This window comes from Anoplolepis gracilipes, chromosome 2, assembly GCF_047496725.1.
Source record: "Anoplolepis gracilipes chromosome 2, ASM4749672v1, whole genome shotgun sequence".
Classification (NCBI taxonomy): Eukaryota; Metazoa; Arthropoda; class Insecta; order Hymenoptera; family Formicidae; genus Anoplolepis; species Anoplolepis gracilipes.
The window spans coordinates 6,987,795-7,004,303 of NC_132971.1; the positions used below are offsets into that span (position 1 = coordinate 6,987,795).

General features: G+C 39.0%; 1 protein-coding gene and 1 long non-coding RNA gene across 3 annotated transcripts in view; one reads left to right on the forward strand and one right to left on the reverse strand.

Moving 5' to 3' along the window:
• Positions 1-16,509, forward strand: part of LOC140663081 (uncharacterized) — a 150,710-nt gene that overhangs the window by 107,460 nt on the left and 26,741 nt on the right. The gene's annotated exons all lie outside the window — the stretch shown is intronic.
• LOC140662876 (uncharacterized) lies at positions 1,964-3,377 on the reverse strand. The gene is made up of 2 exons (XM_072886564.1): positions 3,290-3,377; positions 1,964-3,045 (listed from the first exon to the last, which is right to left on the reverse strand). Exons 1-2 carry the CDS (start codon positions 3,294-3,296, stop codon positions 2,279-2,281), a joined length of 774 nt encoding a protein of 257 aa, XP_072742665.1. The 5' UTR covers positions 3,297-3,377; the 3' UTR covers positions 1,964-2,278.

Below are 16,509 nucleotides of genomic sequence, written 5' to 3' on the forward strand. Positions count from 1 at the left end.
TAAACGATAAGTACGTTAATTAAATTTGAAGAAAAAAAAAAAAGAAAAAAAATTGATCACACAAACCTCTCGAGAAATATGAAGCTGGAGGAAAGCGCGATAATTTTCGAATGCCTCGAGGAAATTATACAGATTTCTTGCGTATAATCGCGTTGAAGATGTGTACCTCAAAGAATATCTTTCTTATTACAAAGTGAAGTCGCGGAGAGAAGAAAAATTAAGTAGAAGCGACGTTGCCGGCCGTATTGTCGGCATTGGCCAATTACCTTCCTTTTCCGCCGCGCTCTTTCCTTATCGCTCGAATTTTCTGTCTAACCGTAGATAGATGAGGAAGGAAAAGAGAGGGGTGGAGGGGATCGCCAAGGGACAGGGAAATGGATGAGGAATATAGAGTTCGCTCGCGCTTCGCCTCCCGTTTACTTGCCAGTACTTATTCGCTTTGCCCGTCGAGCGTCGTCTCCTCATTCAGCCAAAGTCTAATTAAAGTGCAGCTGCAAGTTAAATTAAAACACGATAATGTTGCCGCGAGAGAGACAGAGAGAGAAGAGCGAGAGAGAGGGAGAGAGAGAGAGAGAGAGAGAACTTCTCTCCGCGTACCCTTTCCTTCTTCTTTCCCCGGTGACCGAACTTAAGCAGTCGCGCTCCAATCGTCCCGCACCATTTATGAACTCCTCGAAGAAGTTCGGCCACGAGTTGTTAAATACCCGAATCAACTCTCGGCGCATTTCGCACGTGCGCCCCATCTCTCTCTCTCTCTCTCTCTCTCTCTTTCAATCGCATGCGTACAAATGTGTAACATAGGTTTGAAAAGAACTTAATCATGTAATATTCATAAACTCTATCGAGATTATATCGTGCTGCGAGAAAAAATAACAATAAGTTTCAAGAGTAATTTTTGCATAAACTATTTATTATATCAGTTACAAATTAAAATCAATTCTTATATAATTTATATTATATAAACTTATAATCTGTATATAATGAACGTTATATTCTTTAATAGAAATGACGACTTAATAATTTCAAAGTTAATAAAATGTTCAACAAAGAAATTTTTTCAACGAATTTACAATGATTAACAAAAACATCGCATAAAATTACAAGGAGATATAATTTTTTAATACAATCTAAGTAAAGATTTCTTTCTTATTGATAATTTTGCGCGATCGATCGTAGGGGTGTAAGAGTTCGTGTATCACATCGAGGCAAGAAAAATCGTCGAGGGTCGGGGGGAGGAGGATAAATCGTTGCCAAGGTGGCAAGGAACGGGGTGCGTCGGAACTGGTGGCATTGTGGTCGGAGATAGAGATGGCTATCGGACCACGCCACGCGGTAATTGCCAGGAACTACGGGGGGAAATTAAAGCTGCCCCGATCTTCCGGCGGGCCATTGTCGGGACTCGCGACAGTGTTCCCGGTACAACGTTCTATTTATCAGAAGAGGGCCGTCGAATAGAAGGTTTCGGCTGATAGGCTTCGTGTCACTGTGTCACCAGAATCGAAATGTCGCCGGTTTCTTTTTACTAACTTCTTTCACGTTATCTTCTATAGTACACAAATACTTACGATTAGTCAGATGCGTATTTGGTGATTAAATGATAAGATATTTACGATGGCCGGGAAGTCAACCTGGGAAAGAAAATCCCGAGTGATAATTTTTATTCATTTTTTTTTGCAATATTTGCACGAATCGATTTTTATTGAAAATGTAACTCTATAATGTGTATTTGCTGTGACATTGCGATTATTTTATGGAATCATGGATTATATGCTGGAAATGAATGGAATTTTTACTTATTTTTGTATATGCTGCAGCGTATCATACAAGATTGTCTTTATCATCAATTTTTTTATCTCAATTGGAAATATATATGGCAAAGCAGTCGTAATATAGTTAATTTTATATATATATAAAAGATTTGTGAATTGGCAAATGAACCAAGAAAATAAATCGGACCAATATCTTACATTAATAGATTTATTAAAATGTCTTAGGAAACTAATCTACTCTTACAAATATAATAATATAATTTTAGCAAGCCGTGTAATTTTACTCTTCGTACTCGTCACTACGTTCAATTTTATATACTTCGAGATTGATGGAGGTCTACGTCTAATTATCTCAGTGATATTTTTACATTCGTGCATTTTTTATTTTTCGAATGATTGCAGTTCTATTTATTTTTATTGAAGGATAATTCCCTAGAACAACGAATCTTTCTTTCACATTCGCGTCTGTAAACTAACTTGTGGCCGCATTCGTGTGACGTCATTTATTCTTAGAAATAGGCTTCGCTGACAATTAGGTTTTCTGTCAGACGGTTTAATATGCACTTAGCTATGTCCGGTGTCGTACACCCGCACTCTGTGCGACTGAAATGCAGACCGCCCTCGCACTCTTCGCGGATCCAGTCATTACCGTATAGCTGGTAATATAGGGCGCAGTTGCATTCGTGTTCTTTTCGATTGTCACATGGCTCTGGGATGGTTGATTTGGGAGTAGTTGTCGTCGTTGACGACGTTGTTATACTGCTCGATGGACCGCAATTTCCATTGTTTCGATCTTTAACACAATCCTGACATGTGCGGCTAAAGCAGGTATTATCAGGACACGTACCATATTGCCGCGTGCCGTCTTGCTTGCATATGATATAGTCTCTGCAATTGCGTGATTCTGGATCTGCTATCCGAGATTCTGGCGGAAAATCGCCATTTTTATCTTCTCTAGGACAAAGTTCGCAACCGGCATTCCACGGCCAATCGCAAACTTGAAGAGCTCTGTTGTAATGCAGTCTTTTCGTTTTATCGTTCGGCCACATGAAGGGACATAATTGTTCGGTTCCACTACCCAAGAGACATTTGTAGAACTTGGTGCAATCACTTTCATGTGCGATGTTGGTCGTAGTGTTTTTCGGGTTTATATCCGGATACGGACATTTCCTGAAAATGTTGTCTTGAAGTTTTATTTCCTGACTAAATTGTTGATCTTCGTTTGCAATGCACACGTTCCAAGATGCCAAAAAGGCGACGGCGATTACGTATATCCCTGTGTCGAACAAAAATGGTCGTCAAATGTCAGTCACCGTATGATGGAATGGCAATTTAATCGACTGTTACAATTAAAGAAAGTTGTATGTCAATTATTTCTCATAAATTTAGATAAAAAATTTTGAAAGATAATATATAATACATATATATATATATATATATATATATATATATATGTATATTGATTTACTTTAAGAGTTTTATTATAGGAAAAGTTTTGTTAAATATTTTACAAAACTTACCCTTCATCACCTATCGTCTACTCAATTCGTACTTGAAGAAAAAGAATGCGTTCTGTTAACACTTCTCCGACCCGTTTAAATACGTAATTGACCGAATTTCGGGCGAATCAGCTTTTATAAATATGCATCGTGTTATCACAAAACACGCAAGGACAGATGATATCTATTAAAGATATGCTTTTTTCGTTTGGTCGGAAAAGAAGATTATCAGTCACATTGTTTTGCAAAAAAGTTTCTGCGCCAAAGTACGCTAGATATGAACTGCGAGCTATGAACAATATTTATGTGATTGTAGCGGTACGTGAATCGATAGTTTTATATACTATATGATGCAAAAAATTGCAAAATTATAATTAGGTCTTTGTATCATCGCGTGCTTTTATCGTTGAAATTGATTTAAATCAAACATGCCTTATGTTTATATATATTATTGCAATAAAAGATCTTTAATAAGTTAATGAAGTGATTATGGTAACTTTTTGAGTATATAATTTTCGGTTAGATAATAATCGATACTCAGTTTTTATATTAAAGCGTAATGTAAAAAAAACAACATGTAATATTGTAATATTACTTGTATCTATTTAATAAAAATTCTACATTAAGACAAAACTTACAATCTTGCAGTGTAAAAATATAAAAGCCATTATAAAAATATATATTTTATTTTATTTTAAATTCAGAAATGAACAAAAATGTTTTATTCACGGATTTAGTTATTAAATGATCAATAAGTAATTTGTTTTTATATTTTAATATAGTGTGATATTATTTGTACATATACATTAATTTTTAGATTTGACATAATTTTATATTATTAATTAAAGCCTTGAAATTTTGAAAATATTTCATTCAATCTCCAATCAAGATACTTGTTATCAAGGTATAATTTGAATTAACGATATACGATGAAAATAATAATTCAAAAAAATAGAAAATTTATATTATAAAATATACATTCAATAAATATACTTCAATATCCGACTATAATAGAACGATGAAATTGATGAATATTTTTACAATTTTTTCCCTATGATTATCTCTTGTTGTATTATACGATTAGTTTATATATATTTTTGCACTTGAAAACGATAAATTAATGATAATGATAAATTAATAACGTTGAAATCAAACTCTAGTAAAAATAAAAGTAAAATATATTATTACAACTGATCTTGCTCTCTTTTTCTATACACATATAAAAGTATACACATACATAAAAAAACATATAGATTTTATAATACACGTACTTCAAAAAAACGTTATATGTATGAATTTAATCACTAAAAATGAGTAAGATCTTCTTTACCCACTCAAGCTGCTTATCACTAAAATTAACGTTAAGATCCGTATCTTTGATATCTCCTAATCTCTATTCGACTAGCCTCGACGTAAGGTCCAGTTTTCACCTGATAAAACTTAGAATTAATAAATATGACGATGATAATCGATTATTTTGAACCATTACCACTAATCAGCAAAAATTTGAAAGAATGTCAGTTATCAAGATTTTTTCAGATACTTAGGTATTTTTTGCTATAAAAATATAAAGTGCATGAAAGTAAAATTAATAAATTGTATGTTAAGAAAATGTGCATTCGCGACCTTTCAGACTAACTGCAAATGGAATTTAATTGGAAACTCTGTATTATTAGCATGATAAGTGTTTTTTTAAATTAAAATTTTTTGAAACCTAAAAATCTTTTTTGAAAGTTTAATAGTTTACAGATCACGTAGTCATTTTGTTTTTTACTAGATACAGTAAATATTAAATAGGAAAATCAGACTTGTTTGATTCTCGCGAATATTCAATTCGGATTTCGATAATTTTGCTTGATTTTTCTTTGATAAAATGCATTTGCAAAAGAAAGATCGCGATAAATTTTTAATTCGCCATCGTAAATTTTTGCATATCTCAGCGTGCGTTTTATTGCTACCATGTGCATGTTGCTTCGCTCTGCTTCGTGGCATAACTAACAAATGACATACATGTACGAGCTATTCGCGTGTAGACAGGATCCCGCAGACATAGACGGATGTGCACGGGTGAGGTACATTAATCAAGTGGTATGATACGTGTCCTTAACCCTTCCGTATGCCCTTGCATTGCCTTCGTTATTCCATTGCAAGTTTGCGCTACGGCCAAAATGAATTTATGGTTAGTGATGTTATACAGAATCATCTGGCTTCCACAAAATTATCTATCGACCTTTTGTTTAGATTATTGTATTTTTATTAATGCTTATCTTTAATACCGTAAACATTAGACGAGAGTACAATGAAAAAACATTCTTTCTGTTTATATTTACCGATAGTGACTTGACAATTGTGAGAGAAAGTAAGGGGGGTTATGTAACCTTATCAATTATAAAAAAAAAATATTTATAGAGAAAAAGAAAATATGTATTTTTTTTAGTTTAATATTGCGTTTGAGAAAATTAAGGATAGATCCTCAATTTAGTAGTATGAAAAATTGATGAATTTTAGACATTTTTTTTAAGAATATTAGAAATTCTCTTTTTAGCGTTTTACATATGTTTCAACTTTAACATATGTCAGTATTTTTAAAGCTTATTTAACTTTTTTTGTTTAATATGAGTCTTTAGCGTGTTTATAAAGTATTATGGATTTACAGTATTAAAGGTTGACCCTCGTGTAATTGTCTGAAATGAAAAAAGTCAGTCTAGTTTTATTCTGTAAAATATTTTTAAGATTCTGAACCTAATTTTATTATAAAAAATTGAAAATAAAAAAACATGTCATTTTTAAATTAGATATTTAGGTGAAATTTTTTTATTTCTTGAAGATCAGAAAAATATTAAATATTAATTTGTTAAATTCTGACTAGGTTCAATATTTCAAAAATATGATTCGGAGTAAAACTAGATCGAGTCTTTACATTCCAGACAATTACGCGAGGAGCAGCATATTACACCATCGTTTTCAAACATCAATGTTTGTTTAATCAACGAAATGTATGTAAAACGTCAAAAAAATAAAAAATCAATTTCTAATATTCTTAAGAAAAAATTCCTAAAAATCATCAATTTTTCATACCGCTAGAGTAGCCCTTAATGTTTAAACTTTTCGCTGGGGTGTATCAGCGATTGAAATTTCTCGGCACGTCGAACTGCGCTGAAAAATAAAGCGATCGATTCGCGGCGGTTTGCCGGTACGGCAGATAACGCGCATGCCGCGCCAGGGATATATGTATGTATATAGATATATATTTGTGTGTGTGTGTGTGTGTATATATATCCTTCTCTCGTCCCGATTCATTATTCCACCTTCATGAATATATCGCGCTATCGTCTTCCGCGCTCGCGCGCAGCTCCGTTTTCAATTTTCTCCACGTGAACCGTCCTACGAGCGTGACGATACATATACGTGCACAGTCGGGGAGAGGCGTGGTTCATATGCACGTACATTGCACGTATCTCTATACCGCCGTTTATACGTATATATACACGTGCCGCGAAGCACGCGCGAGTTCGCGCGCGTAGCTCGCGAATGCAAGTGGATGCGCGCGTTGGAGCGAAGGCGCGCGCGAGCGCGCGTACATAAGCGTTTCTACATATGTACATATATGTATATATATATATATATATAATATATATATATAATATATATATCCAGATGTATATAAAGGCGCGAACGCAAGGCACATATGTATACCACGTGCGGTTATGTACGTACGCGAGCGAGCTCGTACATACATAGCGGAGAGCACCAGGCGGGCTGGTTGCGGATAATTCAGGCAATCAGCGTAATGTTGCGGCGGTGAGGACCCTCCAGCCCTCACTACGTATATAATACGGTACCTACCTATCCGCCCCGACCAACCGGCGCGGCGGGCTTCCGCAGATACGTAACTGCGGGCCGAATATATACGTGCCCGACACCGGCTATCCCGCCTATGTACGCGAGAGAGAGAGAGAGAGAGAGAGAGAGAGAGAGTTAGGTAATAGCTGTACGCGCTTACGGGAAATTCTACCGGGTGATCCGCGAAGCGCATACATACGTGTAGATATATTCGGACTTGAACGACTCTTTAAAGTTGTTTGAATGTACACGAAAGCCGTCGAGTCTGTATCTTAAAACTCGTCTCGAAAAATATTATAAAATACAGATCACGTCCGCTTTATCGCTTAATGATAATAAATGAAGTATCGATACGATTTATTGAGATACGTAACTGTGTCAAGATATGTAACTGTGTTATTCGTCAGTCAGGTAAGAAAATTATACGCGTCCTTGTACGAGGCGGATCGTGTCGCGTTTGATCAATTTGCTCATCCATCGACATCGCGAATGCGATGCTCGTAACGAGCTGCTGGTGCAACAACACACGTAGCATCGCGACGAGAAGGTTATTTCGAATCGCCGAGGTGTTGGATCACAAGGATAGGCCCCGAGTGACACAATGCATCGAGTATTCTCGAAATGTCCCGGTGCAGAATGCATTCTCCCTGTCTCTCTCTCTCTCTCTTGCGCGCGCGCGCGCACGTTCTCTCTCCGTTTCGCGTTCGCTAATGTCGATCGCTGACGCGGTCCGTTTCTCTCTCTCCTGGTCCATTGATTGGTGATAATTTGCCATTTCGATTCCACATATTCTCATTGTTACTGGCCAACATGTCGCCTCTATCGATACATTACGTTACCGGACTTTTTGTTTAAATATATACGTCTGACTCAAAAACAAACTTCAACGATTTATGCGATCGAAAAGTTCGAACTATTTTATATAATATATAACTAGAAACGTTTGAGCTTCATATGGTCAGAGTTTCTTTAAAGATTTGATTGTTTAAATAGTTTAAAATTCAAGACAAATTTAAGGAAAGATTAATTGTAAATAGAATTACTCCTTATAATACATCGCACTATGCTTTTTTATTTTATTTAAATTAATAATCGCGAATTATTCAAATATATCTAATCTACAGTTTCAAAGTGATTTGAAATTCACGCAAGAAGTTTAAACTGTTTGAATTATTCACTCATCAAAACAATTTTATTATCATTAATTTAATATGACTCAGAGATAAAAATGTAAAAACTAAAACCATGTCGATTATATCAGATTTACGTGTCCAAGGTTCATCACGATTACATAAGTTATCTGAACAATATCTCGCTGAATTGAGTTTTGATAAGATTTAGATTAGTTTGACCCTTACGCATCCGTTTTTGATTATATTTTGAAAAATGTGTGTAGATAATTTTATAACTTACACAAAAATTACAAAAGATTGACATTGTTAGATTACACAAAAATTCCGAAAGATTGACATACTTAGATTATGATTTTGTTTCGTAAATTATTAATCAGATTAAATTAAATGACGTGCATAAGAAGAGTATATCATATTATTTCACCAGATCAGCTGATCAAACATTACGCGATATTGTTATTCATGCAAATTTTACTACGAAACAAGAAATTATCTCGTTAGTCGATAACCACAAATCAATCGGATGGTGAGCATTCCTCGCGTATCTCACAGTCCGGTTTCACTTCCTTAAAGCACGATAAAATTCTTCCGTCTCGCGGTCTCTCTCTCTCTCTCTCTCTCTCTCTTTGCTTCACCGTCGTAGAACAGGAGCCTCTAGTATTTCATCTTTTCAGCAGACTTTCCGTGAAATCGGATAGGCTAGACTTACGCAAAGAACGTTACGCGAATTACGTCTCGAGTGTCGGCTTGTGGTAATGTTACCGTCGAAATATTGAAAGATCACCCATGTCTTTAATAATAATAAAAAAATTAATTTTTTTAAATCTCTATATATTAAAAAAAAAAAAATTAAAATTCCAAAAAAATACTTGCTGTCATAATTAATATACGTACATGTTGTCTCAGATTCTGTAATTTTACAGTTGCGGACAAGGTAGTTGAAACTAATTGTAAGACGAATGAAACTTTGTTTTAAAGCCCCATTACATTGATCATTTTTAATTTATATAACAATAAAGATTTGAAGAATTTATTGTGAATTAGAAAACTGTCGACGGATATGATTGAATTTTATTCATTTAATATCAAGTGGAGTTTATCTTTTTAAATATTTGATATTCCAAGTGTTAAGATACATTCAATGACAGATGTCAAAAGATGTTGCGACAAATGGAATAAATATATTATATAGAAATATTTTTACAATTTTGCCCAGAGAAAAAAGTATGTTTTTTTTTTTTTTTATAATTATTTCGCACCACTTAATTGTTCAATTTAATATCATTCGGAAATCAATGATTACAATTAATAATTAACAACTCGCTATCGCAGTTACATTCTAAAGAAAAAAAAAAATTTGCGGTTTTACGACAAGTCTAGAACATTCTGTATACTAGTCTACTCGTCTTGTGGAAATCAAAGAAGGGTTTAAGCACTCGTAGCGCTTAATTTTTCCTTCTGCCAAGACTTTATCGTCTTATCGCGGTCGGAAATCTTCTGCGATTTTTCTCTTCTTCCTCTTTCTTCTTTTCTCCCTCGCTAATTTCCTCGAGCGGAATCAAGAGGAACAGGCGATGCGCGCGCTGATAGCCAGAATCCCACGAACGAGGGAAAGTTTCGTGTCTTCGCCAGTTCTTCTTCTTCTCGAGTAATCGGCGCCCTGTGGGAGTCACGAGTTTCGCGGTCTCCTCTCCCGCTCCCCTTCTCACCGCCCTTCGTCTCTCCTCGTCCGCAGTTGTGATTTCTTTCGGGATTCGGTCGCGCGAGGGACCGCTCTTTCAAAGGACTCAAAATTACTTTCTGGATAAGCTGGATTAGGGTTTGCTTTCGCGCTACGTCCCAGATTAGACCGACGACATACTATCCAGCTCCTCCGAGAGTTGTTTCCTGCAGCGTAGATCATTTGTTCGGTAAAAATAGTCTGAGCTGTACCAAGAAAGAAACATTTTGCGATTGACTGATAGTTATCTCGAAATATGTTAACCATAATAAATCGTCTCAAATTTCGCCGATTGTTACGAGTCAAATTATTTTCTACTCGCTTTATAGTCGTACAATTATCGTTAAAAACGTACTTATTTGTAAGATTTATTATTTGTCTTAATAGCGCATCGTTTCGCGCGCGCGCGCGCATGTGTGTGTGTGTGTGTATGTGTGTGTGCGCGCGCGCATCTCGTTTTCGCTCCGCGGTATCGTGGCTTTTCTCTTCCTCGATCTTGGAACGTTCCTTTCAAGGGAATCTGGCACGCGGAGTCACGGGATTCGAAGTCGCATTGGTAGGCAGAGCGTAGGGCGAACTTTAAGAGGGTTGCTTTTGTCGAGACGCTCGCTACCCTTTAAACCGCCTCCTGTCCTCACCTCTTCCCCCTCACCCCTTACAACCCTCGTTCTCTAGACCCTACTATCGTCCCCCGCCGTATCTCGTCCCGCCCTCGCGCGGCTTTTCTGTCTCTTTCTCTCTCTTTCTTTCCGTCCTCCTCTTCCTTTTGCACCCTTGGGAGAAACCGGCTCTCACCCTTCTCGGCCGATGGTTGAATTCTCGCCGCTGTCTTCTTCTCCGCGCGCGCTTCTCGACGAAAACCCAACGGCGAAACCTGGGAGACCAGATTAGAAGGGGCGCCGACGGTGGGACTTTCGTGATTTCCACTCAGGATTCGTATCTCGCGCGCGTACAAAGTACCCTCTCGGCCGCTGCTAGCTCGAAGAAACAATGGCGGAGGTCGAAGGCGCGCAAAGCTTACCCGATGGAAGACTGATCGAACGCGAAATGGTCGGTTCGCACGTGATCGACGTACAAGGGCGGGTTATATTACATCCCGAAAGAGCGTAGCGACGTGAAACTCGTGCGTTTTCGACGAGTTTCAAAGTACAATTCAACGAAAAAGAAACAAGTAGGACACGAGACGTTGGTTTTTAATGTAATGTGTGTCGAGCATGGGCGAAAATTGCAGGATCCGTTTAAATTCAATGTAACGACGAAGCTGGAAAATGTATAACGAGTTCGCAGAATTTTCATCTCCCGATTACTCTCTCTCTCTCTCTTTCTCTCTCTCTCTCTCTCTCTCTCTCTCTCTCTCTCTCTCTCTCTCTCTCTCTCTCTTTTTCCGAGCGCTATATTTTTACAACGCAACGTGAGTTTTACGTTCAAGTTGCACGGATAAAAAATGCAGGACGGATTTGTTTGCTGGCAGTTTTTTTTTCTCCTACCGGCTTTCCGGTTTCTATGGTTCCGGAATTCTCTCGTGATGATTTTGCACGAAAAACTGTCAAGCTGGCGTCCGAAACATCTTTTTCTTTTTCTCTTACCTTTCCTCCTTTTCATTTTTAAATACACGTTATTTTTATACATCTTTACGTTGAAAAATCAGAAAAAATTGAAACAAGTTAGCGAGTATTTATTTAACAGCAAAACGTATATCGTGTTAGTCACGTTAATGCATCACGTTTGGCTACATCTTTAGAGTGACCACCGCGAGATGATGTATTGTTACACGAGCGATAATTAACGGCAATTAAGCGAGATGCATTCTCGTGTGTTTGCGAATAGTAGTACGATCGGAACACACTCAATGAGAAGTTCGCGGTCGGCGATGCGAGAGCTCTCGGCGCTTTTAACGAAATGGCACAATAGAGTGGAGGGAGAGGGGTGAGGGTGCTCGGTGTGGTCACCGCGTTTTTTGACAATATTTTGCGTAATTGAGCAGCGGCAATAAATTTCGGTTGAATTATGCCCGCGCGAGGAAAATAACTGAAAACTGTCCAACTGTTCCCATCCATTATTTACATCGTTTAGCAAATTTTACTGCTCCCGGGTGGTGTTGGGCGCGCCATGCCAGATATTTTCTCTCGCGCCGCACGTTGCGTCTGTGTGTTACGTGCGTGTACGCGCGCGTTTATAATTGCGCGCACGTGTGTCCGTGCGCGAAAATACAGTCAGCCATTTATTCGCGCGACCGGAGGGGTGGAGATAGGGGGGCGAGAGGCACGAACGAACGAATTTACGATTTCATCGAATTTTCTCGTTAATCGTCGGTATACGCGTTTCCGGGAATTCACGGCCGACCAAATTCTCGTCGAGCTAAAACATTCGGCAGAGTTTTACAAGAGACACCCGGTACCAACTGTTGTCGCATCTCCTTTTCTCTTTTCGCAATCTTCTCGCGAATTTTACGATCGGAGCTTATTTCCCTGAGAAAATAAAATTAATGAATGTCTCTCCGGAAACGCGATAAGGATAAAAACGATTGAGCGACGAGATTTGTCGCGAGACAACGGATCTTGAACGTCAAATAAATTTGCGAATCGATCAGAGACGCACTTGGCAGCGATTGAACATCCGGCGTAAATTAAAACACGGGATCGTTATGTAACAGACAACGGTTCGCGCAATATTTTCTGAATGTGACTGATATCCGGACGACATGACATTTAGTGTCACGTGTACGCGCGACGAAGATTTATTAGCGACCGATTACCGTAGGATCAATGATGTGCTAAATTCGATGGAACAAATCTGATGAATGAGAATAGCGGAAAAAACCCATAAACTGTCAATGCGATATATTTAGTCTACTTTTCTGTAATTTTTTTCACATTCACGTCACATGTATTCGCTAAATATCTAATCACTGGAAAAACCCTTCCAAAACTTTCAAAAAGTTCCTAACTCGTTATGCAACAGACTGTTCTCTCTCTCTCTCTCTCTCTCTCTCTCTCTCTCTCTCTCTCTCTCTCTCTCTCTCTCTCTCTCTCTCTCTCTCTCTCTCTCTCTCTCTCTCTCTCTCTCTCTCTCTCTCTCTCTCTCTCTCTCTCTCTCTCTCTCTCTCTCTCTCTCTCTCTCTCTCTCTCTCTCTCTCTCTCTCTCTCTCTCTCTCTCTCTCTCTCTCTCTCTCTCTCTCTCTCTCCTTCCTCGTAAGAACCGTTTCGTGAAAATATTCATGAACTCTTGCGGTTTACATTGTCCCGGAAACAAATCTCGGCGCGAAACAATATTCATTGTTAGGCTGTGCAAAGTAACACGTACGCGTTACTAGTATCGTATTAATATCGACGACACGAACAACGACGTGATTTTTCATGAGGATGAAGTATACTACCACGGGTTAATAAAGTGACTCGATTGTCGTACAATGAACAGAGTTTGGCTTGTATCTCGCATAGTTATGGGATAGGTATTTATCAAACAATAGAGCCCCCCCTCCCTTCTAACTAACTGCTGGTCGAGCCGTTAACCAAGATATGTATTGCAATCAGATTTCGTTGATTGTACTATAGTTAAATTGGATAGTCTCGATTACAATTTAAGTTAACGTTTCGCTCAGAAAACGGATGGTTTAAACTTCAATATTTTTCTTTTCACTGATATGACGCTTTAAGTGACGGGTCTTCAAATTTTATCTGTAATTACATCTAACTAGCTGTAACTTTTAGTCTTATAATTGTATTAATTACCACCGAATATATTAACTATCATGACGTTATAGGATTTTTTAAGCTAAATTTTACATTTATACAAGCGAATCTAGGTCATTATTTACAATTCGTAGTGTTTGTCAATAGTTGTAATAACTATTTTATATTACTTTGTGTTTAATACTTTATAATAAATAAAACAGACTTTACACGAACGGAATGTATTGATTCAACGAACAGTCTCACCGGAAATTATCGTCGTATTACTTACCACATTTGTTTAACGCTCTCTGGTGTGCATAAAGTAGGCCGTACCGTATCGCGGACACGTGGATTATATTAACGTATCGATTCAGAAATGACCTTGCATCCGGATACCACGCTGTCTCAACGATATCCGGTAGTCTACGTCGGCAACGATCACCGTGGCCGTCCGCCATTTCATTGTATCCGCGTCGCCCTATCGGTTCGACGTAATCAAGCAGGTAAATATGAAACGTGCCTGGCTATAATATGTGACATATCCCATGTCGATCGTTTGTCTATCTTCTCGAACGTAACGGCATTTTTAGTTAAAAAAAAAAAAAGATTTTTTTATCCCGATTGCCGCTACTATTTGAATGTTCAAAACGTTACTTTGATATCTAAACTTTTTTTTTTTGTTATAGAATATATTTAGTTTCATAGTTCTTATATATTTTTATAGCATTAACGGTCATTAAAAGTTTCTGGAAAATGTTTAGATTCAAGAAAGAGTAAAAATAATTAAATTAATAGGTGAATTAATATTTGACATTAATTAAAATATTTAACACACAAATGACAAAACAAAAAAAAGCCATTAATTGATCGATATAACGTATTGTAGGATTATTTGCGAGGAGCTTTTTAAATTAGCCATGGATGTGAATGCACGCGCGCGGCGTGTGATTATTCGATCGGTCGATTTCGACATCGGCAATGTGGCTCCCGCGGTCATCCGCCATTTCATTGTACCGAAATGGCCGCATAGCGTTATCAGTCGACGTAATCAGGCAGGCAGGTACGTACATATTGACGGTGGTGCGTGCATGCGTGCGTCGTGCGTGCGTGCGTGCTTGCCTACTGCCAGCTTGCTGCGTGCGGACCTGTGCGTGTCGAGATAGACGTAGGAAGAAGCGAGTGGGAGGACCAGCGGCAACGTAGTAGATGAGCCAGAGGAACAAGGAGAGGAGATGAGAGAAACAGAGAAGAATGAGAGAGAGAGAGAGAGAGAGAGAGAGAGAGAAAGAGAGAGGAGTAGCCCTCCGATTGGTCCATGCTAGGACCCCAACCTCCGGCACGCACGTAACACGGCCAGATCGATACGCACTGCCCAAGTCACCGTCCCTCTCCGTCTCTCTCGGTCTTGTTTTCTCTCGTTCTCTCCCCATCCTTCTCTCTCTCTCTCTCTTTCTCTCTCTCTCTCTCTCTTCCCCTCTGAGTTCTTTTTCCTGTTCCACGCATTCTCTCATCGGCTCCCTCCTCTCGGCTTCTCTTTCTAACCCATTTCTTCTTCTCTCCTTTGCGCTCCAGCTGCGATTCTCTCTCTGTCTTACTACGATCTGTACTCTGTATTCATTTCTCTCACGCAACCTCGCTCGCTCTGAGCTCACGAACAACCACCCACGCACATCCTCCGACACTGCCCTCTGTTTCGAACCCCGGTCTCTACGATACCTCGTATCTCTTAGGATGCCAGAGATTATTAGGTATGATAAGACGTTCGCGAAATGTGATGGCAGGTTTCCTTGTTTGATCTATCTACTTATAATTTTGTTTATTTTCTTTAATATTTATAATCCGATGCAAGAAAAAGAGAGATTTGAAAAATAATCCTTTCTCTCAAGTGTAAGTTTATGTTATTTTTATCATCAACATATGATGGATACCGCCAAATCATATATTTTGAATTTTTTTTTTTTTTTTTTTAATAACCGTCATTGATCTAAGGTACTGGATACGCGATTTCAAAATCCCACCCCCATCAATTTCATCCCTCGAGGTCTTCGGGCGGCGCGATCCAGTGCTTCAAAAGACCTCGTCCCACATCGTGCGAGGTTACCGTCGTCTTCGCGCATAATCCGACAAAACGCAGTTCTGCTCCGCGACTTCTCACGGGGATTTGCGGGTCTCCGGATCCCGCGGTCATTTTTCAACGATCACGCGCGAGGCGCGCAACCCGGGCGCACTCGTCGTGTGAGCCGTAATCCAATTAAAGAAAAGCCCGGGCAGTAGCGATTGTGTCGCCTAATCGACGAACAAGGCGCCGCGTTATTACCCGCCCCTTCGCCGCGGGGGCACAATGCTTCCTGGGCGGATCGGCGAACAATGGACGTGCGGCGAATGGATACGTACGCGGCGCATACCAGTAATGAGGGAGCCCGATCAACGGTAATACCGGGTGTCCGCGCGCGCAAAAGCGCGTTGACTTCTTGTTTCCGCAACAATCTTCCCGCATTCCCGCCCGTGTCGCTCCCTCCGTCGTTTTTCCTTTATTGTCTCGGATGGTTCACAAATCCGACATTGTTAGTACGATTAGACTTGTGCAATGATACATGATTACCAACGATCGTTGCATTCGTCAGCAATTAATCTCTTCCCTTAGTTCTATCTCTCTCTCTCTCTTTCTCTCTCTCTCTCTCTCTTTCTCTCTCTCTCTTTCCATCTCTTTCCGCTTCGTTCGCCCTCGCTTTGACGCCCGACTAACCGTTGAGACCGCGGACCGCGTGAGAATCTCTTCGCCGGCGTCGTGTACAGTGCTCTAATAAAAGCGTTATCGTATTTGATGCCGACGAAGCGAGAGAAGGGAAAGAGCGCGCGATCCTTGATTCG